Genomic DNA, 25,093 nt, shown 5'->3' on the forward strand with positions numbered 1-25,093 from the left:
GCTTTGCCTATTTAAGGATTTAATGATAAAATATGATTTCATTCTGTGCAAATATCTTAAAATATGAGCAGGATCTTAAAATATGAGAAGTTTCAGTGAGCCCAACAAGGGTACACTTCCTGGCCAATCTTACCTAGCTTCCTTTGACTTATTGTTGTCTTTAATATCTCTTACCAGAAACACTGCATTACAGTGCCAAATTTATTGCTTTTTTGAATGATGCTATGCTGGAGTCCACTGAAATTAAAGTTAAAATATATTATTATTGGTATCTTTCCATTATTTTTTCCAATAAGTCTTGTAAACACAGTAGGGTGACATACTTACTTTATAAGATGGTGACATCAGGAGGCTGAGTAGAATAATCACCTTCATTTCGACTTCATTGGCATGCTGCCCACATTGGACTATTTAGATTCATTTTATTGTCATTTACACCAGGGTGCAGTGAAACTCTATGTTTACATGAAACTTACAGAATAAACATTATAGATGGTATTAATAAATATGATGGGTGCAAAACATCAGAATGGCGTAATCTCAAATAGCACAGGAAAACTTGATGTGACAATAGCAGAATAACCAAGAGGGGTAGAATTTAAAGTAGGAGAATATGGCAGTGTCACTGGGAAGGGAGTGTGAAAAAGGTGGCTGGTTTAGGAGAGTTTGCCTTCAATGTGGCAATATTTACTAACTCAATATGAATTGCACCTTTGACCAATAAAACTATAGAAGGCAAATAGACATGCAAGACATCTTCAAAACATCATTAGTTAAAAGGACAAGTGTAATTATTTGTAATGCAAGCAAGTGATGTCATGATTCTAAATGCCATGAGGTGCTTGCCAATTTTCTGTTGGGTCTATCCTACCTCAGTAACTGATACAACGACCATGCTAGTTCTGTAAAGAAATCTAAAGTTTCCTAATGTTTTGTCTCTCTTTCTATTATATTGGCTTACCTGCTGTGGATTATATTTACTTGCTTAACATTAACTGTATTTGATCAATAATTTCACTTTATTTCAAGGTATAGAGTATGTGAAATGTGCAAACTAAATGAAAATATCTTTCATATTTGTTTCATTTAATACCTTATCAATTATTAGAGATAAAAGTAAATTATCAAAGTGTATATATGTCACTATGAGATTCATTTACCTGTGGGCATACTCAGCAAATCTATAGAATAATAACTATAACAGGATCAATAAATATTAACCAGAGTGCAGGAGACAACAAGCTGTGCAAATGCAAATGCAAATAAATAGTTATAAATAACAAGAAGATGAGATAATGAGATAAAGAGTCCCTGAGTGAGAACATTGGTTGTGGGAACATCTCAGTGATGGAGCAAGTAAATGTAGTTATCCCCTTTTATAAGAACACAGTACTTTAAGTAATTAACTCCCCTACTTTCACTGACATGAAATATGGCAAATGTTTATAAATACTTCACTGATAATTTTTTATTTAACTCTCAACAAACACAAGAAAAATTGTATTTTCTGATCAATTATCACATGGAAGTTTTTTGGCAGCATGCCATTTTCAAATGAGCTGTTTTCTCCCACAATTATAAGGTTAAGATAACCATTGTAATAAAGGTGACACACTGAGCAGCCAAGATTGTGAAAGGCATTATATAAATACAAGGGCGATGATATTTAAGATCTTTAGAGTAACTACTTGACTGAGGTACTGAAGGTCTGCTCATGATCTTGGCAGAGAACCCAGACAGGGAAAAGTCAGTAGAGGAAAGAAAGAGATTAAAAAAGGAGATTCTAGATAGTTGAAAACATGCAAATTATTCAGATCTATTACTGGTGGATCACAAGTAGTATATATTCTCTCTTTCCCTTCTGCAAGGACAAGGAGCGGCATGGTAGCATAGTGGTTAACACAGCACTTTACACTACCAGCAGCTCGGGGTCAATTCCTGCCACTGTCTGTAAGGAGCTTGTACGTTCTCCCCGTGATCATATGGGTTTCCACCGGGGGCCCTGGTTTCTTCCCACTGCCCAAAGACACACCAGTTAATAGGTTAATTGGTCATTGTAAATTGTCCTGTGATTAGGCTAGAATTAAGTCAGGGAATTGCTGGGTGGAATAGTTTAAAGTGCCAAGAGGGCCTGGTCCACGTTGCATCTAAATAAATCGTCGAAAACAACAGTCAAAAACAATACACGTTCAAACCAACATAAAATCAGTTGAACGCAAACACAAGGAAATCTGCAGCTGCTGGAATTTCAAGCAACATACATAAAATTGCTGGTGAGCGCAGCAGGCCAGGCAGCATCTATAAGGAAGAGGTACAGTCGAGGTCTCGGCCCAAAACGTGGACTGTACTTCTTCCTATAGATGCTGCCTGGCCTGCTGCGTTCACCAGCAAATTTATGTGCGTTGCTTAAAATCAGTTGAAAGTCACTTTATTTCTTTTGGTACATCATTACACTTGAAACACTTAAAGGCTCTTTATAAGAAATGTGATTTCTGAGCAACAGATGAGTATGTAGACCCAATAACATGTGGCAATGAATGAACTTGATTTATATTTTATTCTATATCTTGCACATCAATATCAACAACCTGTCACTATTTCAAAAAGCAGATGATCATTCTTCACTTAACGCCTGAGATGTGCTTGATCCAAAAGGCTTTTAAAGTTTCATGGTCATCTGTTAATACTTGGTCTAAACAGATCAAACGTTGCCTGATGTACATGGCAAGAATTATTTCATCTGTATTTCAGAATTTCTGTTGTGAAGATAGATTTTGTGTTCAGATGTAAAATGCAGAGGAGGCATTGTGTGATGTAACCGGCTTCAAATAATAAGGACTGAACTATTTGTATAACACCTATTGAAACCTCAGAGCCCTCAGAACAGTTCACTGTGAATCATTCAGACAAATCTTTTGATGCTTGAGCTCATTGACCACATGCCCTGCCAGAGTGCCTCCTCCAGCAGATGAACTTTCCCCAGAGTAAATGGTTGGTCTCACTCTAATTTTTACTGGTGATACATTAGAACTGGAGGAGAAATCTGTGGTGAGATTGATTTGGAAGAGGCTGAATATTAAAAGGATGGATTAGATTGCTGAAAGATATCAGGCCACTGCACCCCATTGCATGAATGCTGCCAGACACTAGCAATGACTGAGCCTGCTGTGTACATACATCTATTGATGCTTCTGGACACATCTTCAGTGATGTTCCTGGAATCATCGGGTGTTTCGGGTCTTTCAACATCATACAACCTCCTCCAGGTGATCCAGCCGGGGCTGATCAGACCCCAGCTTGTGTCCAGATGGCTAGCTACTTATGACTCCATGGCTCCCCTCTTTTGAGCTACAGCCATCTTGAGGCCCTCTCTGCCACATTGGTGGTACTGCGGATGGCTCTCCTCTTCCTCTCTCCCACGATGCCCAAAATGCTGAAGGCTCTAACTACGAATCCCCTACAACCAACCTCCACTGGGAGACACCTCGCTCTCCATCCAGCCTGCTGACAGTTGCTGACCAGTCCTGCGTACTTGGAGAGCTTCCTTTCAAAGGCCTCCTCCAAGCTATCTTCCCATGGGACTGTCAGCTCCAGCAGCGCCACTTGCTTAGTAGACTCAGACACTAGGACAATATCTGGTCACAGGGTGGTGGCTGTGATATGGTTGGGGAACTTCAGCTGCCCTTCGAGGTCCACCAACAGCTGCCAGTCCCTTGCAAAGGTCAGATTGTCTGCAGATGTTCTTTTGGCAGGTATTGGCTGCTCCCCAGCTCTGACAAAGGCAATGGTCTGCTTGGAGGGTCGGGACCGCTTCACCCACTCAACTCCTGCACTGACGGCTTCAGCGATGGTCTTCAGGACCTGATCATGCCTCCACCTGTACCGCCCCTCACCAAGTGCCCTTGCGCAGCCACTGAGGATGTGCTCCAGGGTTCCTCGCTAATTCCTCTTTCAAAGAGTTATTTTTGCACCAAGCTTGATGTACAGTATTTTAACAACATATATTTTCATGGGACTCTCAGAAATTATCTTTCACTATCAGCAACGTAACAAACGCAGCAGAGAATATTGATTTAAATGCATTTATTTTGGAAGTAATATAACATTACAGCCTGGTATGGGAACACCAACGCCTTTGAATGGAAAATCCTACAAAAGGTAGTGGATTTAGCCCAGTACACCACGGGTTAAGCCCTCCCAACCATTGAGCACATCTACATGAAACGTTGCCATGGAAAAGCAGCATCCATCATCAAAGATCCTCACCATCCAGGCCATGCTGTTTTCTCACTGCTGCCATCAGGTAGAAGGTACAAGAGCCTCAGGACTCCCTACACAGGTTCAGGAACAGTTACTACCCCTCAACCATCAGGCTCTTGAACAAAAGGGGACAACTACACTCATTCTATTTCTGGTGTTCCTACAACCTACGGTCTCACTTTAAGGACTCTTTTTAGTAATTTATGCTCTTGTTATTTATTTATATTTGCATTTGCACAGTTTGTTGTTTATTGATCCTATTTACAGTTACTGTTCTATAGATTTTCTCAGTATACCCGCAGGAAAAAAACATCTCAGGGTTTTATGTCCTCTGATAATAAATTTTACTTCAAACTTCAAACTTTTTAATTCATGTAGGAAATCTGAGTGTGTTGTTGATCCTTTGAAAAAAAAGTTCTGAGCAGTCCACAGAAGTGGAGATACTCTTGAGGTGTGGTAGTGGGAGCATATTTTGTGAGTGGTGGGGGGGAAGGGAGAGGGTTGGCAGAGGGAGGAGATGCACGATTTTAGTGACAGAGAGAGAGTGTTGGTTGTAGACTAACCAAGTGGACTATAAATGTTGTTCTGGCTTGTGTTTGGCCTCACCCTGACAGTGGAAGTGGCTGAGGTCGGACCAGTTAGCGTGGGGATGGAGAGAGGAGTTGAAGAGAGATGCAAACTAAAGTTCAAGATGGCTGTTGTGCACAGAATGCAGGTTCTGTGCAAATTGTCACATGTCTGTGCTTGGTCTTAATGATGGTGAGGAGACAATGCAATAGATGAAATGGAAGAGGTGCATGTGAATTCCTGCCTCACCTGGAAGCTCTGTTGGTGTTGGGGAGGAAGGTGGAGTAGGGACAAGTGTTGCAGCTCCTACGTTTGCAAGGAAAAGTGCCAGGGGACAGAAAGGGGTGGGTGAGGATGAACAAACAGACCAGGGAATCAAAGAGAGTAGTTCCTCTAGAAAACAGAAGGGGAGGCAGAAGAGAAGAAAATGTAACTGGTGTTGGGGCCCTGTTGCCCTGCTGCCGCTGGCAGAACTATAAATGCTAATATGCTGGATGTGGAAGCTAGTGAGATGAAAGTGAGAATCAGGAGATATGATGGGAGTTGAGTTTGCTGTGGGAGTCATTGGGCTTTTAGTAGATATTAGTGCATAGTTTGTCTCCACAGGTAGAGAATGAAAGATCCAGAAAAGCGATGGAAGTGTTGGAAATGGTCCAAGTGAATGAGAGCAGGGTGCAAGTTTGTAGCAAAGATGATAAAATTGACATGTTCCACATGAGTACAGGAAGTAGCACCAGTGAAGTCTAGTGATTAACTAGCTGATGCCAGAGTAGGTTTGGATAAGGAATATTCCACATAGCCTACAAAAACATTAATGTACAAGTGCGCATGGGCACACTGTTTATTTGTAGAAAGTGGGAAGAATCAAAACAGAACTTGTTGAGAGTAGGAATAAGTTCTCCCAGGTGGATGGGAGTGTTAGTGGGGTAGAATGTTCATTGTTTGTTCCAGAAAGAAGCAAAGGGTGCCAAGACTTCATGCTGGATGGAGGAGTATTGGAAATGGACATCCATAATTGAGATTGAAACAATTGGGAATAGGGAATTGGAAGCTGTCAAAATGTTTCAGGGCATGGGAGTTGCCCAAGGTGTGGGTGGAAAGGAACTGGAAAAGGAGAGGCAGGATTGAGGTATGAAGAATAGGTTCAGTGGGGCACTGTGCAGGACATATTCACCTGCACTCATATTTGTTCACGGGTTAGTCCAGTATGTATTGAATATCCCTGATTATCTTTAAATTGAGAGTTCAGTTCAGAGGGCAGCTAAGAGCAAACCACAATGGTAGGTTTGGAGATACATTTAGATCAGACTTCCGTAAAGGCTATTAGTAAACCAAATGTTTACTAATAGCTGGAGCAGAATGTTGAGTCCATCTGGGTAGAGATTAAGAATAGTAAAGGAAAAAAAAATCACTGGTGGGAGTTGTATATAGGCCACCTAATAAAAACATTGCAGTGGCAGAGGCTATTAACCAAGAAATAACTGAGGCTTGTAAGAACGGAATGGTGGTTGTCATGGAGGATTTTAACTTCCATGTAGATTGGGTGAATCAGGTTGGTCAAGGAAGTCTTGAGGAGGACTTCATAGAATGCATCCCTGATGGCTTTCTTGAGCAGCATGTTAGTGAAACTACAAGGGAAAATACTATCTTAGATCTAGTCCTGTGCAATGAGACAGGTAAGATTAACGGTCTTGTAGTCAGGGATCCTCTTGGAAAGAGTGATCATAGTATCATTGAATTTCGCATTCAGATGGAGGATGAAACAGTTAAATCTAAAACCAGTGTATTTTGCGTGAGCAAGGGAGACTACAACGGGATGAGGGAGGAGTTGGCTAACGTGGATTGGGAGCACAGGCTATTTGGTAGGACAGTTGAGGAACAGTGGAATACTTTCAAAGAGATTTTTCACAGTGCTCAACAAAAGTACATTCCAGTCAAAAGTAAGGACAGTAAGTGTGGGGAGAGCCAGCCTTGGATAACTAAGGAAATAAAAGATAGTATCAAATTAAAAGCTGATATGTACAAAGTCACAAAGAGTAGTGGGAGACTGGAGGATTGGGAGAACTTTAAAAAGCAACAGAGAACAACTAAGCAAGAAGTAAGGAAAGGAAAGATAGAGTATGAAACTAAATTAGCACAAAATATAAAAACTTTTGCTAGCCGTTTTTATAATTATATAAAGCGGAAGAGGGTGGCTAAAGTCAACGCAGGTCCCTTGGAAGACGAAAAGAGGAAATTGATATTGGGTGATAAGGAAATGGCTGAGGCATTGAACGACTATTTTGTCTCGGTCTTCACGGTGGAGGACACGTCTAATATGCCAAAGAAGGATGTTATGGACGAAATGGGAGGTGAGGACCTCAATAAAATCACTGTCACTAAAGAGATAGTGATGAGCGAACTAGAGGGCCTGAAGGCAGGTAAGTCCCCGGTCCTGATGGGATGCATTCCAGGGTGCTGAAGGAATTGGCGGAGGTTATAGTAGACGCATTGGTAATCATTTATCAAAACTCTCTAGACTCTGGGCAGGTTCCGACAGACTGGAAGACAGCAAATGTCACGCCACTTTTTTTAAAAAGGCAGTAGGCAAGAGACAGGCAACTATAGGCCAGTTAGCTTAACATCTGTAGTCAGGAAAATGCTTGAAGCTGTCATGAAGGAAGAAATAGCAAAACATTTAGAAAGGAGTGGTCCATTAGTCAGACACAGCATGGATTCAGAAAGGGCAGGTCCTGTTTGACAAACTTATTGGAGTTCTTTGAGGACATAATGAGTGCAGTGGATAGAGGGGAACAGGTGGATGTCATTTACTTGGATTTCCAGAAGGTGTTCGATAAGGTGCTGCACGAGAGACTTATAAATAAGATATGGATGCATGGATTCAGAGGAAGTGTATTGGCAATGATAGTGGATTGGTTAACCGATAGAAGACAGAGAGTTGGTATAAATGGGTGTTTCTCCGGTTGGCAGTCGGTGGTGAGTGGGGTGCCGCAGGGGTTGGCCTGGGCCCGCAAATGTTTACCATTTACACTGATGATTTGGAAAAGGGGACTGAGTGTAGCGTAGCCAAATTTGCTGATGATACTAAACTGAGTGGAAAAGCAAATTGTACAGAGGATGTGGAGAGTCTGCAGAGGGATATAAATAGGTTAAGTGAGTGGACCAAGGTCTGGCAGGTGGAATACAACGTTGGTAAATGCGGGATCATCCACTTCGGAAGGAATAATAGAAGAGCAGAGTATTATTTAAATGGTGAAAGATTGCAGCATGCTGTTGTGCAGAGGGAGTTGGGAGTGCTTGTTCATGAATCGCAAAAGTTGACGTGCAGGTACAACAGGTTATTAAAAAGGCAAACGGAATGCTAGAGGGATTGAATTCAAGAGCAGGGAGGTCATGCTTCAACTATACAGGGTACTGGTGAGGCCACACCTGGAGTACTGTGTGCAGTTCTGGTCTCCATACTTGAGGAAGGATATACTGGCTTTGGAGGCAGTGCAGAGGAGGTTCACCAGGTTGATTCCAGAGATGAAGGGGTTAACTTATGAGGAGAGATTGAGTCACCTGGGACTATACTCTCGAGTTCAGAAGAATGAGAGGGGATCTTATAGAAACATACAAAATTTTGAAAGGGATAGATAAGATAGAAGTAGGAAAGTTGTTTCCATTGGTAGGTGAGACTAGAACTAGGGGACATTGCCTCAAGATTCAGGGGAGAAGTTTTAGGACGGAGATGAGGAGAAACTTTTTCCCCCAGAGAGTGGTGAATCTGTGGAATTCACTGCCCAGGGAAGCAGTTGAGGCTTCTTCACTAAATATATTTAAGAAACAGTTAGATAGTTTTTTTACAAAGCAAGGGAATTAAGGGTTATGGGGAAAAGGCAGGTAGATGGAGCTGAGTTTACGAACAGATCAGCCATGATCTTGTTGAATATCAGGGCAGGCTCGATGGGCCGGATGGCCTACTCCTGCTCCTATTTATAAACTCAATGTACAAGTTTGCTGATGACACAATTGTAGGCTGTATCTCGGGTAATGATGAGTTTGAGTACAGAGAGGAAATTAAGAACCTGGTGGCATGGTGTGAAGACAATAACCTGTCCCTCAACGTCAGCAAGACGAAGGAATTGTTTGTTAACTTCAGAAGGAGTAGCGGACCGCACGACCCAATTTACTTCGGTGGTGCGCAAGTGGAACAGGTCAAAATCTTTAAGTTCCTCAGGGTTAATATCACAAATGACCTGACTTGGTCCAACCAAGCAGAGTTCACTGCCAAGAAGGCCCACCAGCGCCTTTACTTCCTGAGAAAACTAAAGAAATTTGGCCTGTCCCCTAAAACCCTCACTAATTTTTATAGATGCACCGTAGAAAGCATTCTTCTAGGGTGCATCACAACCTGGTATGGAAGTTGTCCTGTCCAAGACCGAAAGAAGCTGCAGTAGTTCGTGAACACGGCGCAGCGCATCACACAAACCAATCTTCCATCCTTGGACTCACTTTACACCGCACGCTGTCGAAGCAGTGCTGCCAGGATAATCAAGGACACAACCCACCCAGCCAACACACTTTTCGTCCCTCTTCCTTCTGGGAGAAGGCTCAGGAGCTTGAAGACTCGTACGGCCAGATTTGGGAACAGCTTCTTTCCAACTGTGATAAGACTGCTGAATGGATCCTGACCCGGATCTGGGCCGTACCCTCCAAATATCCGGACCTGCCTCTTGGTTTTTTTTTGCACTACCTTACTTTCCATTTTTCTATTTTCTATTTATGATTTATAATTTAAATTTTTAGGGTATTTACTAATTTTTACTATTTTTAATATTTAATATTTGTTATCCAGGGAGCGGGAAGCGCAGAATCAAATATTGCTGTGATGATTGTACATTCTAGTATCAATTGTTTGGTGACAATAAAGTATAAAGTATTAAAGTATTTCTTATGTTCTTTAAGAATATCTGGTAATTTAATGTTTACCATAACTGATACTAGTTTTTCTTTTTCAAATTTCCTAGCTGCCATTCAAGCTCCTAGACATGCTCATGGATGTTAATGTGATAATACAATACATACATACCTTTACAAATATTACAAAAGATACAATTTACAGCTTCAAACTCTAACTTGGACATATTAATTGTTCACTGACTGAACTATCCTGTAACCTCCTCAAGTGTGGCAAATATGCTACTGTCCTCAGTGCAGTTCAGTGGTTACAGCTTGAAGTTTTAAAACATCGAGCCAAAGAAGAGTTAATAAGCAATTGAAGATTCTGAGCATCCTTGTATTTCATACCAAATTCCTAAGGATTAAGCTGGATCTTCAATAGACAAAATAGATTCCACACAAAGTCATTAACAGTGCTTTAAATATACTCTTAAAAGTCAGAAAACAAATATAAAGAAAGAGCTTTGTTTTTTAAAGACTTCTTTTACTTGGGGATGTAAACAGAGAGAATGATTGCAAAATCCATCATGTGTAATGAATCTCCTCTGGATTGCCTGAATGACATCAGAGCTCTTCCTGTTTTGATTCTTACTCTTCATAACACACACACATTAAATATGTTGTTCACGAGTTCCACAGATTTTTTTCTTCTCTTTCTGTCATGAACTTACATTTAGTAGTTGGATAGGGGACCTGAATTTGGTCCATGCTGACCTTTAAAGATCTGCTTGGAAAGCTTTAAAAACTTTGGCATTTCCCCTTGGCTAACATATCAAGGATTAAATCAAGAAGGATCTAGTGCTTAAAAAAATTATATCAGTTAATTTATCTGACAGAGGAGTACAGCACCCCACGTTCTTGTTCCCCACTAATCATTCCCTCTCTTACAGGAGGATTTGGACTCGGAAGGATTGCCCAAGAAGAAATGGCCAACTGTTGATGCCTCATATTATGGTGGTCGAGGCGTGGGAGGGATCAAAAGAATGGAGGTAAAGTATTATCAGTAACCCTTCATTAAACTTGTGAGTGGCTGGAGGTAAACAATGTTTTCAACTCAAATTAATCAGATTTTAAAGTGCTTTCACCATTGAATTAAATTCCAGTGGAAGTATTATCCTCAACAGCAAGGCACACAATGCTGGAGGAACTCAGCAGGTCAAACAGCATCTACAGAAGGAAATAAATAGTTGACTTTTCAGGCCGGGACTCTTCATCAGCACTGGAAAGGAAAGGGGCAGAAGCCAGAATAAAAAGGGCGGGGAGGGGGGGAGAGAGTACAAGCTGATAGGTGAAATGTGAAACAAGGTGAGGGGAAGGTAGGTGGATGGGGAAGTGGGGATGAAAGGGAATGATACGAGAACCTAATAGGTGGAGGACATCAAGAATTGAAGAAGAAAGAATCTGATAGGGGAGGATAATAGACTATGCAATCCAAGAAAGAGATGATTGGCAGGTACACATGGCTGTGGTAGTGAATCTGGGTGAGCACGAGGTCAAAGAGGTGCAGGGCAGCAGAGAACACAGAGGGGGAGAACCTCAGGAGCGGAGGAAAGAGAGGAAGTAGTCATACCTCAAAGAGACTTCACAGTGGGGCAAAAAAACAAAGACAAAAGAGATTCTGCAGATGCAGAAAATCTGGGGCAACGTACAAAGTCCTTGAGGAACTCAGTAGGTCAGTCAGCATCTATGGAGGGAAATAGGCAAACTTTTGAGGCAATACCCTTAATCACTTGCCAACTTCTCACTCCTGAGTCCCCCAACATTTTTGTTCGGGCTTCAGCCTCTTCCATTCTAGTCCTCATGAAGAGTCTCAATCCAAAACACTGATTCTTTATTTCCCTCCATAGATGCTGCCTGACTTGCTGAGTTTCTCCAGAATTTTGGGTACATTGCTGAAATTATCCTTAATACTTTATACTCGATTCACTGCATTTCTGCTGATTCACAGAGACTGCAATATGCAAATTTGTTACCTATCACCTTCCAGTTATTCTCCTACCCCTCCTCCGCCTTTTTTATTCTGGCCTCTTCCCCCTTCCTTTCCGGTACTAAAGAAGGGTCTCTGCCCGAAAGGTTGACTGTTTATTCATTATCATAGATGCTGCCTGACCTGCTTAGTTCCTCCAGCATTTTGAGTGTGTGTTGAATTGGGTTTTCAGCATCTGCAGAATTTCTCCTGTTTATGTTGTGTTCTTGCCTTACAGCAGTGACCACACTTAGGAAAGTTATGCCAATGGATGCAGCAGATTTTGAGATGTTCTGAAAGGCATGGTAGGGTCAATTAAATGGAAGTTTGTCCTTTCAATTCATTACTCAAATTGCAGCTTTAAACCTGAACAACATATTTAATTAAATACCTACAGAGGTTTTTGAATTACCATAAAACAGTAACAAACACAGAATTTATCACAAGATTATCCAGAGAAATATTCCTTTCAAATAATCTGATCAAAATGTTTTAAAATATATAGTTGTATTAAAAATAATCACTGTATCGCCAGTTCTTTAAAATCATTTTTTTCCTTTGGCCAGACATATTGGGGCAGAAAATTGTTGTTTGCTGCTGTATATGGAGTGGCACGATAGCATAGCAGTTAGCACAACACTTTACAGTACCGGTAATCTGGGTTCATTTCCATCACTGCCTCTACGTTCTCCCCATGATCACATGGGTTTTCCCCGGGTGCTCCGGTTTCCTCCCACAATCCAAAGATGTACCAGCTGGTAGGTTAATTGTAAATTGTCCCATGGTCAGGCTGGAGTTAAATCAGGGGATAGCTGGATTGCGTGGCTCAAAGGCCAGAAGGATCTATTCCATGCTGTATGTCAATAGATACATACATATATATGTATGTATATACATATGTTTAATACAGCTATGGAACCTAATTTCAGAAGTGGCCTCAAACTATGTACGTATCCTACTACATTGCATGAAAATACACATAGAAATACATAATTGAATTTCGGCTCCATTTACTCTTGGACTGCTCCTTCAACAAGACAAAGTGAGGAGCTCAGATATACTTTCCCAATAAACTTGGATGAGCTAGTTTTTGAATAGCTGGGAACTGTTGAATCTCTCTGTCACTGACTTAAGCTCCCCATCACATATCAACTTCACTTCATTACAATGCCAGGAACACCAATGTAAATCATTCAGAATCCTGCCATGAACCAGCTTGAGTGTGATAGACAATGGGCTGTAAAAGTGACATTTATAGTGCTGAGAAAAATGATGACATGTTGATGCATGTGTTAAACAGTGGGGGAAGGACCAGCATAAATTTGAGGGAATGCTTCAGTCCCACACAGAAGGTTCTTCAGAAACGGAAGATCTTGAGCAATGTATACAAGATGCTGGAGGAACTCAGTAGGTCAGGCAGCATTAATGGAGGGAAGTGAACAGCTGACATTTCGGGTCAAGACTTTGAAAGGCCTGACCTGCTGAGCTCAATATTCTGTATGCGTGTCTCAATCCCACGGATCATATTATGCAGATGTTATTGAAATCAGGATCATTTCCATTTCTATTCCAAGACAAGAATTGAGTTGGGGGATTGTTTCCTAGGACTTGATCTTAGACATGTTTGTTAGTCTCAATATTTAATTGCCTAAACCCCTTTTCCTATACTCACTTTCCTCCTCTCCACTCTCATTGTTTCCATTTTTCTTGAAATTTCTCAGTCAACTCTGGATGACTGTTGTAAATTGGCCAAAGAGAATTTAACTTCCTCCAAGTGTGAAACAATAATTGAAACTCTAATCGGGTACCAGTCAGTATTCATTATTGCATTTTATTTTAGTTCCCTCCAGTAATTCTCTGGAGGCAATGATTGTTGGAATACAGAGTCAGAACATCCTCACTAAACTGCTGATTAATGTTAATGGCACAACAGCTAACCAGAAAACTCTACTGTCCTAGTAACACTGACCAGTGGAAAATAATCTGCAGATGCTGGGGCCAAAGCAACACTCAACACACTGGAGGAACTCAGCAGGTCGGGCAGCATCCGTGGAAAAGATCGGTCGATGTTTCGGGTTGGAACCCTTCGTCAGGACTGTAGAGGGAAGGGGCAGAGGCCCTATAAAGAAGGTGGGGGGAGGGTGGGAAGGAGAAGGCTGGTAGGTTCCAAGTGAAAAACCAGTAAGGGGAAAGATAGAGGGGTGGGGGAGGGGAAGCAGGGAGGTGATAGGCAGGAAAGGTGAAGGAGGAATAGGGGAAAACACAATGGGTAGTAGAAGGAGACGGAACCGTGAGGGAGGTGATAGGCAGCTGGGGGAGGGGGCAGAGTGACATAGGGTTAGGGGAAGGGAGGGGGAGGGAATTACCGGAAGGTGAAAATTCTATGTTCATACCAAGGGGCTGGAGACTACCTAGACGGTATATAAGGTGTTGCTCCTCCAACCTGAGTTTAGCCTCATCATGGCAGTAGAGGAGGCTTGTGAGTATTGCTTTGACCCCAGCATCTGCAGATTATTTTATGCCTACTGTCCTAGTAACACTGACCAGTGGAAAATAGTTGGTGATTCAAATTATCAACAAATAACCTTCAAGTAGCAAGTACATTTATAGTAGTTCCACAGAGGCAGTGGAAATTTTCACACTACGTACTTTTGAAACAGAGCAAACACTTGGTCACATAATACAATCCTTAAAGCAGGGGTTCCTGACCTTGTTTATGCCTTGGACCTCTACCATTAACTGAAGGGTTCGTGGACCCCATGTTGGAAACCCCTGCAAATGAGAAATGTCCACAAGCAATCCAATAAATGACACATATTTCAGAGCTATTTCTGTGAGACTCTGTTTGCAAATAGCTCCATGGCCTTGCTTTAGTCATTTACCAGCACTAGGTATGCCGATCAGTCTCCACAAATGGAAAACCATTAAGATGATGGAAGTCCAGTAAGACAGCAGTGGCAGAAATGCACAAGTGAAGCAAATTAACACTCAGCCCTCAGAACAGTTGAGGAGAAGTACCTAACACAAAGCAAGATTACCTTTGTGACCCCTGATGATTTCTTTTTAAACCTAAAGAGATTATTGAGATTTTTTTTACTATCGCATGTACATTGAAACATTAGGCATACCTTGAACAACAGGGTGGATGTACCTACACCTCAGGGACTACAGCGATACAAGAAGGCAGCTTATCACCTTCTTAAGGGTAACCAGGGATGGGCAATAAATGCAAACACGAGGAAATCTGCAGATGCTGGAATTTCAAGCAACACACATCAAACTTGCTGGTGAACGCAGCAGGCCAGGCAGCATCTCTAGGAAGAGGTACAGTCGATGTTTTGGGCCGAGACCCTTCGTCAGGACTAACTGAAAGAAGAGATAGTAAGAGATTTGAAAGTGGGAGGGGGAGGGGGAGATCCAAAATGATAGGAGAAGACAGGAGGGGGAGGGATGGAGCCAAGAGCTGGACAGGTGATTGGCAAAAGGGATATGAGAGGATCATGGGACGGGACGCCTAGAGAGAAAGAAAGGGGGAGGGGGGAAGCCCAGAGGATGGGCAAGGAGCATAGTGAGAGGGACAGAGGGAGAAAAAGGAGAGAGAGAAATAAATATTTAAAAAAATAATAATAAATAACAGATGCAATACGAAGGGGAGGTGGGGCATTAAAGGAAGTTAAAGAAGTCAATGTTCATGCCATCAGGTTGGAGGCTACCCAGATGGAATACAAGGTGTTGTTCCTCCAACCTGAGTGTGGCTTCATCTTGACAGTAGAGGAGGCTGTGGATAGACATGTCAGAATGGGAATGGGACGTGGAATTAAAATGTGTGGCCACTGGGAGATCCTGCTTCTCTGGCGGACAGAGCGTAGGTGTTCAATAAATGCTGGCTTAGCTGGCGACACACACATACCATAAATAAATAAATAAATAAAATGCATCATTTGCGTCAGTGACTAACAGTCCAAATATGTGCTGGGGGCAGCCCGCAAGTACCAACACCAACAGAGCATGCCCACAACTTACCACCCTTAACCAGTACATCTTCGGAAGGTGGAAGAAAACTGGAGCATCTGGACAAAATCCATGTGGTTACGAGGACGATATGCAAACTCCTTACAGCCAGCAACAGATATTGAGCCCCAATCGCTGATCACTGTCACGGTAATAGCATTGCACCAAGATAAATGCCTGTAACTTTTTCTGGTCCACACTAAAACAAAGCATAATATGTGACCTTATTCGGCCTTCTCTAGCTCAGGATGACTACACAGCATGCTTTGCCTGACTGAGAAACCACCACTGTTCCACCACTTCTGTTACAACAGATTAACTCCCCATGATTGAAACTAGTGGGGATATCCACAAACCAGACAACACTAGCATGGCAATTAGCAAGATCTGTTGAATTCAACATCAGAACCAGATTCCCATGCTCAGGATTTGTTCTGTAGCAGCCAGCCAGATTGAGAGTAGATCTGGGTTTTAGGTTTAATACTGTTGTTTCCACCTAATCCTAATCTCCCACTATTGGGCAATAAAATTACTAGCTATGCTATTTATTTAATAAAAAAAAACTCCCATTTGTATTTGACAGTGCAGAAGTATTTAAATGAAGAGTCTTAACTGCAGGAGCCTAATGATTCTAATATCCACAGTGATGCTGTAATAACCTTCATGATTTTAATTGGGAATCAGGCAGAAAAATGGATTGGAGGCAGTGATCTAACGAATGACACAGACAAGAGGTGACTTACATGTTTCCATTGTATTTGCTCTTATCTATTTCCCTATTGTCCTTAAGCAATAGATGGATCTTGTTTTCCAGAGCCATTAATTACTTTGCTAAATTATTTTCCAATTCATCCATGTCCAACTTTCCAGCAGCTCTCTCTTCCCATTTCCAACCTGACTTTCACTGACATTATTCTCCAGCGACGTTCCACAGTAGGATTTATTTTCATATTGTATATAACATTTTCTAGGTTCGATGGGGCGAGAAGGGATCAACTGAAGAGGGTGCCAAACTGGAAAAAGCCAAAAATGCCAGAGTCAAAATGCCAGAACAGGAATATGAGTTCTCAGAGGCAGGAATGCACAACAATAACGTGGGTCGCAAGTTGAACTCTCCAAGAAAATGGTACTCACCAATCAAGGTAACAATCATTGCACACTGGATTTTCTGATAACAACTGTGGTTTTCTATTCATTGGATGTTAGTGTTTCTGCAAGGTCAGAATTTAATGTTCATTCTTGAACTGAGTGACTTGTTTGTCCATTACAGCAGTTAATTCAGAGTCAACCACATCTGCTACAATCTAATATACGGTACTATGCAAAAGTCTTAGGCACACATATATGGATAGGTTACCTATGACTTTGCACAGTACTGTGTTTGTCAATGTGGATTGGAGTGCGAGTTTGTAACTTTGGTGGGAGCAAAGGATTTTGGGCATGGTGAGATAGAGCACTGTGGGAGGGCATGGTGAGATAGTGGGAGGGGTTTGAGGCAGCTGGCAAAGGAGGAGTGCCAGGCAGGGGGTGGTGCAATTGCAGACACACCCAGCCCTGAGACACCAGGCAAAGTTATTTGATTCCAAACAACTGGTGTATTGATCTTTACAGAATATCTTTCTGGTGCTTCCCACTCCCTTCCCCCATTCCTAACCATGATTCCCCTCTCCCTGCTGCCCTCCCACACTCAGTCCACAATAGAGACCCACATCAGAATCAGGTTTAGTATCACTCACATTTGTCATGAAATTTGTTTTTGGTTGTGGCAGCAGTACAGTGTAATACATAAAATTACTACAGTACTGTGCAAAAATCTTAGACATCCTAGCTATATATATGCACCCAAGACTTTTGCATAGTACTGTATAGGCCATTTTGGGTGATTACTGACTTAGTTCCTTAAGTATTATTTGTGAAAGTTATATAACAATCTAGTGGTCCAAACAAACATTTTATTCCTGGTTTATTTAATTTTCTGAATCTGAATTCCCCACCTGCCATGGTAGAATTGTACATCTTGTCACCAGATCATTAGTTCAAGCCCCTGGATTACTGAGACAATCGGGCACATTGTTGCATGGGGCTGGAGTTCCTTTGGATCAGGTCAGGTAAAAGGTTCCATCTCAAAATGTTGTGGGGTTCACTAATATGGTTGACTCTTAACTGCTCTCTAAAGCACAATTGCAAAGGGGCAAGAAACGTTAGGTTTGCCATCAAGACTCATATCGCAAGCAAGCAAGTGTGAACACAGCTATTCAAAAGCCAATTCTTAATTGGTGCAGATTTTTTTTCTTCTGCTGTTTTCAGCTTCACTGACGTCTACTGAATAAATTATGTTTATTAATCACAGAAATTATATGAAGGGACTGAACAATTTTCTTCAGGCAAATGACAATGGTGATTTATTTGCCAGTCGATATGCACTGTTGGTTGGCCAGTAATGTAGTGACCCCACCACTCTTCGAGGCAACTGGTCCTGGGTTTGATTCTGACCAGCTCCGTGCATGCTTTCCATCCATGCTGGGTTGGGCTATGAGCTAGCAACTCAACATCGTAAAGAACAGACAAGTGCTAAGGAAACAGCAGAGACTGCTGCCTGACGCACCATAAGGCAGGGAGAGGAATGATAAACAATGCCCTGTGAGGGGTACATTAAGAAAGGCTGGCATCACCTTGTTCCCACTTCAGTGATTTAATCGTTCAATTTAATATCAGAGAATGTATGCAGTATACAACCTGAGATTCTTACTGTTCACAGACATCCACAAAACAAGAAACCCCAAAGAATGAGTGACAGAAACACATGAACCCGAAAGCCCCCCTCCCACACACAAGCATCAACCTCCCCCTCCCACCGCTTGCACCAGCAGAATCACCGATTCCCCTCTGCCCACCATGCAATCAACAGCAAAGGCCTCCAAAGAGACCTTGATCTAGAGTCCATCAAAACTACAGTCCATCCCAACATTTTGGTATCTCAGACAGGCTCTGAGGGAGAGAGAAATCGCTCCTGCAACAATGAGCGTGGGAGGCCAGCAACTCGCTGTTTCAACGCTGCAATCTTATGCATTGCTTCTCCGAGTTCCCCTGACATGAGGACCGACAGGTTCTCACTTACCATCAAAAAGAGAGAGAGAGACAGCAGCGCACACCACCTGCTATCTCAATATCTCAGTCTCCTGAGGCGTTTGAGTCAGTGACATCAGCAAGAAACTAGATCTGCACCCTGGAGGGAAAGACCAAAATTAAGTGATCAATAACATTAGCTAGTTATCCATTAGACTAATAGGGCATTCAATAAAATATTAACCCAAAGAACAGTTAGGAATGTTTAACTCAATGCCATTAAGAAGAACTGTATTAACAGAATGAATGCCTTTAATGAGAAGTTATGTAAACTCTCAAGGGTTAGAAGGAAATGCTGATGAAATTATAAGCAAGATTGGCAGAAGTGTTAACTTCAACATGGGCAAGTAATTCAAAGTGCTAATTTCCGCTTCGTATATCCAATGTAATAAATAGACTTACTGAAAATAGAAATAAACCCAATAATGACATGAGAGCAAGGTTGACATATTATGATATCTGTGGTATCCAAGATTCATAATATTCATTGAAGCCAGTGCTTCTAGAAAGTGAATCCAACCGTGCTTCCTTGTTCTGTGCACAATACTAGCTGCGTGTGATTTAAGAATTGTTCTAATACTATCAATCATTAGTGAATGTCAATCCCAATTTTTGTGGCTGTTAGTAGATGTCACTGGACCTGGCAGCATTCTTCAATTGAGGGAAGTATACATAATATGGCTGGCAGGGTGGAGATACATTTCAACCAAAGTTGCTATAAGGTGCTCCTTCCCTCTGCCAGCCTACAGGTCACCCTTGGGCAAGGTGTAGCACCTGCTTAGCCCCTCCAACCCCACTCCCGATCAGGGTCACGTAAACCCACGGAAGCAGCTGGTGGATAGTTTTATGAGCAGCTGGTACATATCACAAGTCCTAGTTACGTGACCCTGATTGCCAGACAGGCAATCTCTGTCGAGTATTGACAGTGCCTAGGGTCTTCTGTCTTGTAAAGACACATCAAAGTTGCTGGTGAACGCAGCAGGCCAAGCAGCATCTGTAGGAAGAGGTGCAGTCGACGTTTCAGGCCGAGACCCTTTGTCAGGACTAACTGAAGGAAGAGTGAGTAAGGGATTTGAAAGTTGGAGGGGGAGGGGGAGATCCAAAATGATAGGAGAAGACAGGAGGGGGAGGGATGGAGCCGAGAGCTGGACAGGTGATAGGCAAAAGGGGATACAAGAGGATCATGGGACAGGAGGTCCGGAAAGAAAGACAAGGCGGGGGGGGACCCAGAGGATGGGCAAGAGGTATATTCAGAGGGACAGAGGGAGAAAAAGGAGAGTGAGAGAAAGAATGTGTGCATAAAAATGAGTAACAGATGGGGTACGAGGTGGAGGTGGGGCCTTAGCGGAAGTTAGAGAAGTCGATGTTCATGCCATCAGGTTGGAGGCTACCCAGACGGAATATAAGGTGTTGTTCCTCCAACCTGAGTGTGGCTTCATCTTTACAGTAGAGGAGGCCATGGATAGACATGTCAGAATGGGAATGGGATGTGGAATTAAAATGTGTGGCCACTGGAAGATCCTGCTTTCTCTGGCGGACAGAGCGTAGATTTTCAGCAAAGCGGTCTCCCGGTCTCCCAGGGGTGATAAAACAGTGTCGAGGTATGCAGAAATGAGTTCGGTGGGGCAGGAGCAAGCTGAGACAATGGGTCAGCCAGGACAGGCAGGATTGTGGATCTTGGGTAGGAGGTAGAAACGGGAAGTGCGGGGTGTGGGAACTATAAGGTTGGTAGCAGTGGCTGGGAGATCCCCTGAGCGGATAAAGTCGGTGATGGTGTGGGAGACAATGGCCATTTCACGTACATCTGCCCTCACTCCATCCTCCCGCCACCCCACTAGGAATAGGGTTCCCCTGGTCCTCACCTACCACCCCACCAGCCTCCGGGTCCAACATATTATTCTCCGTAACTTCCGCCACCTCCAACGGGATCCCACCACTAAGCACATCTTTCCCTCCCCCCCCCTCTGCATTCCGCAGGGATCGCTCCCTACACAACTCCTTTGTCCATTCGTCCCCCCCATCCCTCCCCACTGATCTCCCTCCTGGCACTTATCCGTGTAAGCGGAACAAGTGCTACACATGCCCTTACACTTCCTCCCTTACCACCACTCAGGGCCCCAAACAGTCCTTCCAGGTGAGGCAACACTTCACCTGTGAGTCGACTGGGGTGATATACTGCATCCGGTGCTCCCGATGTGGTCTTTTATATATTGGCGAGACCCGACGCAGACTGGGAGACCGCTTTGCTGAAAATCTACGCTCTGTCCGCCAGAGAAAGCAGGATCTCCCAGTAGCCACACATTTTAATTCCACATCCCATTCCCATTCTGACATGTCTATCCACAGGCTCCTCTACTGTAAAGATGAAGCCACACTCAGGTTGGAGGAACAACACCTTATATTCCATCTGGGTAGCCTCCAACCTGATGGCATGAACATCGACTTCTCTAACTTCCGCTAAGGCCCCACCTCCCCCTCGTACCCCATCTGTTACCCATTTTTATGCACACATTCTTTCTCTCACTCTCCTTTTTCTCCCTCTGTCCCTCTGAATATACCTCTTGCCCATCCTCTGGGTCCCCCCCCAACCTTGTCTTTCTTCCCGGACCTCCTGTCCCATGATCCTCTCGTTTCCCCTTTTGCCTATCACCTGTCCAGCTCTTGGCTCTATCCCTCCCCCTCCTGTCTTCTCCTATCATTTTGGATCTCCCCCTCCCCCTCCAACTTTCAAATCCCTTACTCACTCTTCCTTCAGTTAGTCTCGGCCTGAAACGTCGACTGCACCTCTTCCTACAGATGCTGCTTGGCCTGCTGCGTTCACCAGCAACTTTGATATGTGTTGCTTGAATTTCCAGCATCTGCAGAATTCCTGTTGTCTTGTAAAGACACTGCCCAGAAGGCGGCAGTAGCAAACTCACTTCTGTCGAAAAATCTGACAAGTACAATCATGGTAAATGTAGACCATGATCGTCCACATTTATGGTGCAACTGTAACGAAAAGCAATTTCCCCCGGGATCAATAAAGTATGACTATCATACGACAAGGCACATAATGATGATGATGACACACAAGGATTGCTGCTTTTAAAATACATGGCCCTTTAGCACCTTTGCACAGAGAGTTTGAAGTCAGCAATGAATTCTGATGCAGCTAATCATGCACATATTAGGTAAGTGAATATACAGTAAACCACCTAAGATGCAAATGGTTATAAATTTAAAGGGTTTAAAGAACAAATTTCTACAGATTTACCTTGGAGAGCATTCTCACTGGTTGCATCACCATCTGGTATGGGGTGGGGAGGCACTGCACAGGGTTGGAATAAAGCTGCAGAGGGCTGTAAGCTCAGCCAAATCTATCATGGTACTAGTCTCCCCAACATCGAGGACATCTTCCAGAGGTGCTGCCTCGATAAAAGGTGGCATCTATTATTAAGGACCCCCACAGGAAATGCCCTCTTCTTGTTGCGACCATCAGAGAGGAGATACAGGAGCGTGAAGACACACATTCAACATTTTAGGAACAGCTTCTTCCCTTCTGTCATTAGATTTCTGAACGGACCATAAACATATAAACACTTCTTCTGTATTTTGCACTACTTATAGTAATTTATCATCTTTTTTGTGTATTGCACCGTACCACTGCCACAAAACAAAACAAAACAAAACATGAAATATGTAAGCGATAATAAACCTGTTTCTGATTTCTTCCTTCAGTTAGTCCTGACGAAGGGTCTCGGCCTGAAACGTCGACTGCACCTCTTCCTACAGATGCTGCCTGGCCTGCTGCGTTCACCAGCAACTTTGATGTGTGTTGTCTGATTTGGGTGATTACTTTTGGAAATAAAATGCCAAATCTGTTGATTTAGTATAACACTTTGCCTGAAGCCAATGGCTGCAAGACAGATAAACTCCCTCAGTGCTGTGTGCTGTTAGCAGGAGACAACAGGTTGAAGGTCAACAAAAGTCCTCTTAATGAGACTGACGAGAAACGTGAAACAGATCAAAGTAATAGGCTTTCTCATTTTCCCAGCAAAGACCAATTCACTTGATCTTCACAGGTTGAACAGAAAAAGTTATAGCTAATCATAAACACAAGAAAGTCTGCAGATGCTGTTAATCCAAAGCAACACACACAAAATGCTGGAGGAACTCAGCAGGTCAGGCAGCATCCATGGAGTTGACTTTTCGAGCCGAGACCCTTCCTTTGTCTGCATAACCATGAGAAAATTCACAGGATTTCTCCTCAAAAGACATATTGTGACAAAAAAAAATGTGTTTCTTTCTTGCTTAACTGCCCTGATGTGGAAATGAAGGAGATCTTTTCGGTTGTGCATTTCCAAGAATCCTGTGGAGATGAAACAGTGCCATAACAGTGGTTGACCCATGAGGTGGCAATATGTTGACTTGACACTTTGCAGTTTACCTATGGTTATTTTAACTTTAATTCTGGCAAAAACCTGGAGTGCTGACTGAGGCTTTGGAAAACTTACAGCCAAAGATTTGAAAGTGTGATGCCTGTCTAGCATCTGTGTTGTACAGGGAGACCAACAAGTAGGAGGGGAAATATAAACGCTTGAAATGGTGGCAGTCAGAAGCCTGCAATCATCCTCGTGAGGTGCTTACATAGCACAATTACGCAGTCAGTTCCAGGGTCTTGACCCAATAACAATGAGGGTCCGTATTTCCAAGTTAGGCTGGTGTTTGATTTGGAGGGGTAGATGTAAGTGATAGTACACTTGACTGCTGTCCTTGTTTTCCTTGTTAGAAATTGCGGTTTAGAGAGTTACTTCAGAACAGTTTGTAAACAGTACACATTACAGCCACTGCACAGCAGAAATAAAGGGAAGGAATGTTTAGCATGCTAGATGAGATGCCGCTCAAGCGAGCCAATTTATTTAGGAAGAGCTGAACTTCTTGAGGATTTGGAATCAGAGTCAGAATCAGGTTTTCAGAGTCAGAATCAGGTTTGTTATCACTGACGTTTTTTTTTAAGGCATCCGTTAGTCTTGTGAGACCATGGATTTGCGCCTTGGAAGGTTTCCAGGGCGCAGGCCTGAGCAAGGTTGTATGGAAGACCGGCGGTTGCCCATGCTGCAAGTCTCCCCTCTCCACGCCACCGATGTTGTCCAAGGGAAGGGCACTAGGGCCGATACAGCTTGGCACCGGTATCGTCGCAGAGCAATGTGTGGTTAAGTGCCTTGCTCAAGGACACAACACGCTGCCTCGGCCAAGGCTCGAACTAGCGACCTTCAGATCACTAGACCAATGCCTTAACCACTTGGCCACGCGCCAACACTGACACATGTTGTGAAATTTCCTGTTTAGTGACAGCCCTACAGTGCAACATATAAAAATTACTATAAGTTACCAAAAAAATGGTGCAAAAGAGGAAAGGCAAGGTGGTGTTTACGAGTTCAGAAATCTGATGGCAGAGGGGAAGAAGCTGTTCCCAAAACATTGAGTGTGTATCTTCAGGGTAAGGTTTGGAGAGAGTTTGCTCCCTCATTCCCAATTTGTGCATTACACTGAATGAAATAGGTTTTGGAGCCCAAAGAGCTGACTCACAGCATTTCTGACTCTCTCTTGTTGGAGATAGTTTTCTTCCCATGTCCGTACCACTACTGTCACTTTCACTAATCAGCCTATGTCTGAATGTAGTCATAGTCTGCTGCCGACGGTTTGGACTGCTTCACTCACGGAAGAGCTGTGAGTGAAATTGAACATCTTGCAATTGTTGGCAAACATCCCTTTTCTCTCTCTTACCTTATAATGAAAGAGAAGTCATTCAGGACTGGGCCTTAGATAGTGCTGTAAAGGACCAAATGTAGTTTGCATCTCTGATATGGTCCTTTTCATTAAAATCTTTCCACCCACAGCCCATGTAAACCCAATATTTCCTAACTCATTACACTGTTTACCAAGGAAATTCTACCTGCAGCTTCAATCCACACATTGACTTTAAGAAACTAGAGACTTTGCAAGGGCTTTATCCAATATACTTTATCAATGTCTAACATATCAGAAGGTTGGCAAAATCTTGGTCGAGGAGGTGGGTTTCTGAGGGAGAACATCAAGGGAGCAGGATTTAGCGTCAGAGCTTCAAGAATCACAGTTGCCAGTCATGGATTGTTTAAAGTCAGTGAGCTGGAAGTCAGGTATCTCAAACTGCACTTCATGGCAACATAGCAATGTTTCATTAGCTGATGCCTGCCTACTGGG

The 25,093-nt window shown here is 42.9% G+C and overlaps 1 protein-coding gene across 3 annotated transcripts in view; it reads left to right on the forward strand.

Annotated features, from left to right (window-relative positions):
- The window catches only part of LOC134351017 (anthrax toxin receptor 1-like), a 290,770-nt gene that overhangs the window by 209,131 nt on the left and 56,546 nt on the right, over nucleotides 1–25,093 (forward strand). For all 3 annotated transcript variants that reach the window (XM_063056982.1, XM_063056983.1, XM_063056984.1), the window contains 2 exons: nucleotides 10,659–10,757; nucleotides 16,717–16,887. In XM_063056982.1, the coding sequence (XP_062913052.1) occupies nucleotides 10,659–10,757; nucleotides 16,717–16,887 (270 nt within the window). The remainder of the gene's footprint in view (nucleotides 1–10,658; nucleotides 10,758–16,716; nucleotides 16,888–25,093) is intronic.

This window comes from Mobula hypostoma, chromosome 8 (genome assembly GCF_963921235.1).
Source record: "Mobula hypostoma chromosome 8, sMobHyp1.1, whole genome shotgun sequence".
Classification (NCBI taxonomy): Eukaryota; Metazoa; Chordata; class Chondrichthyes; order Myliobatiformes; family Myliobatidae; genus Mobula; species Mobula hypostoma.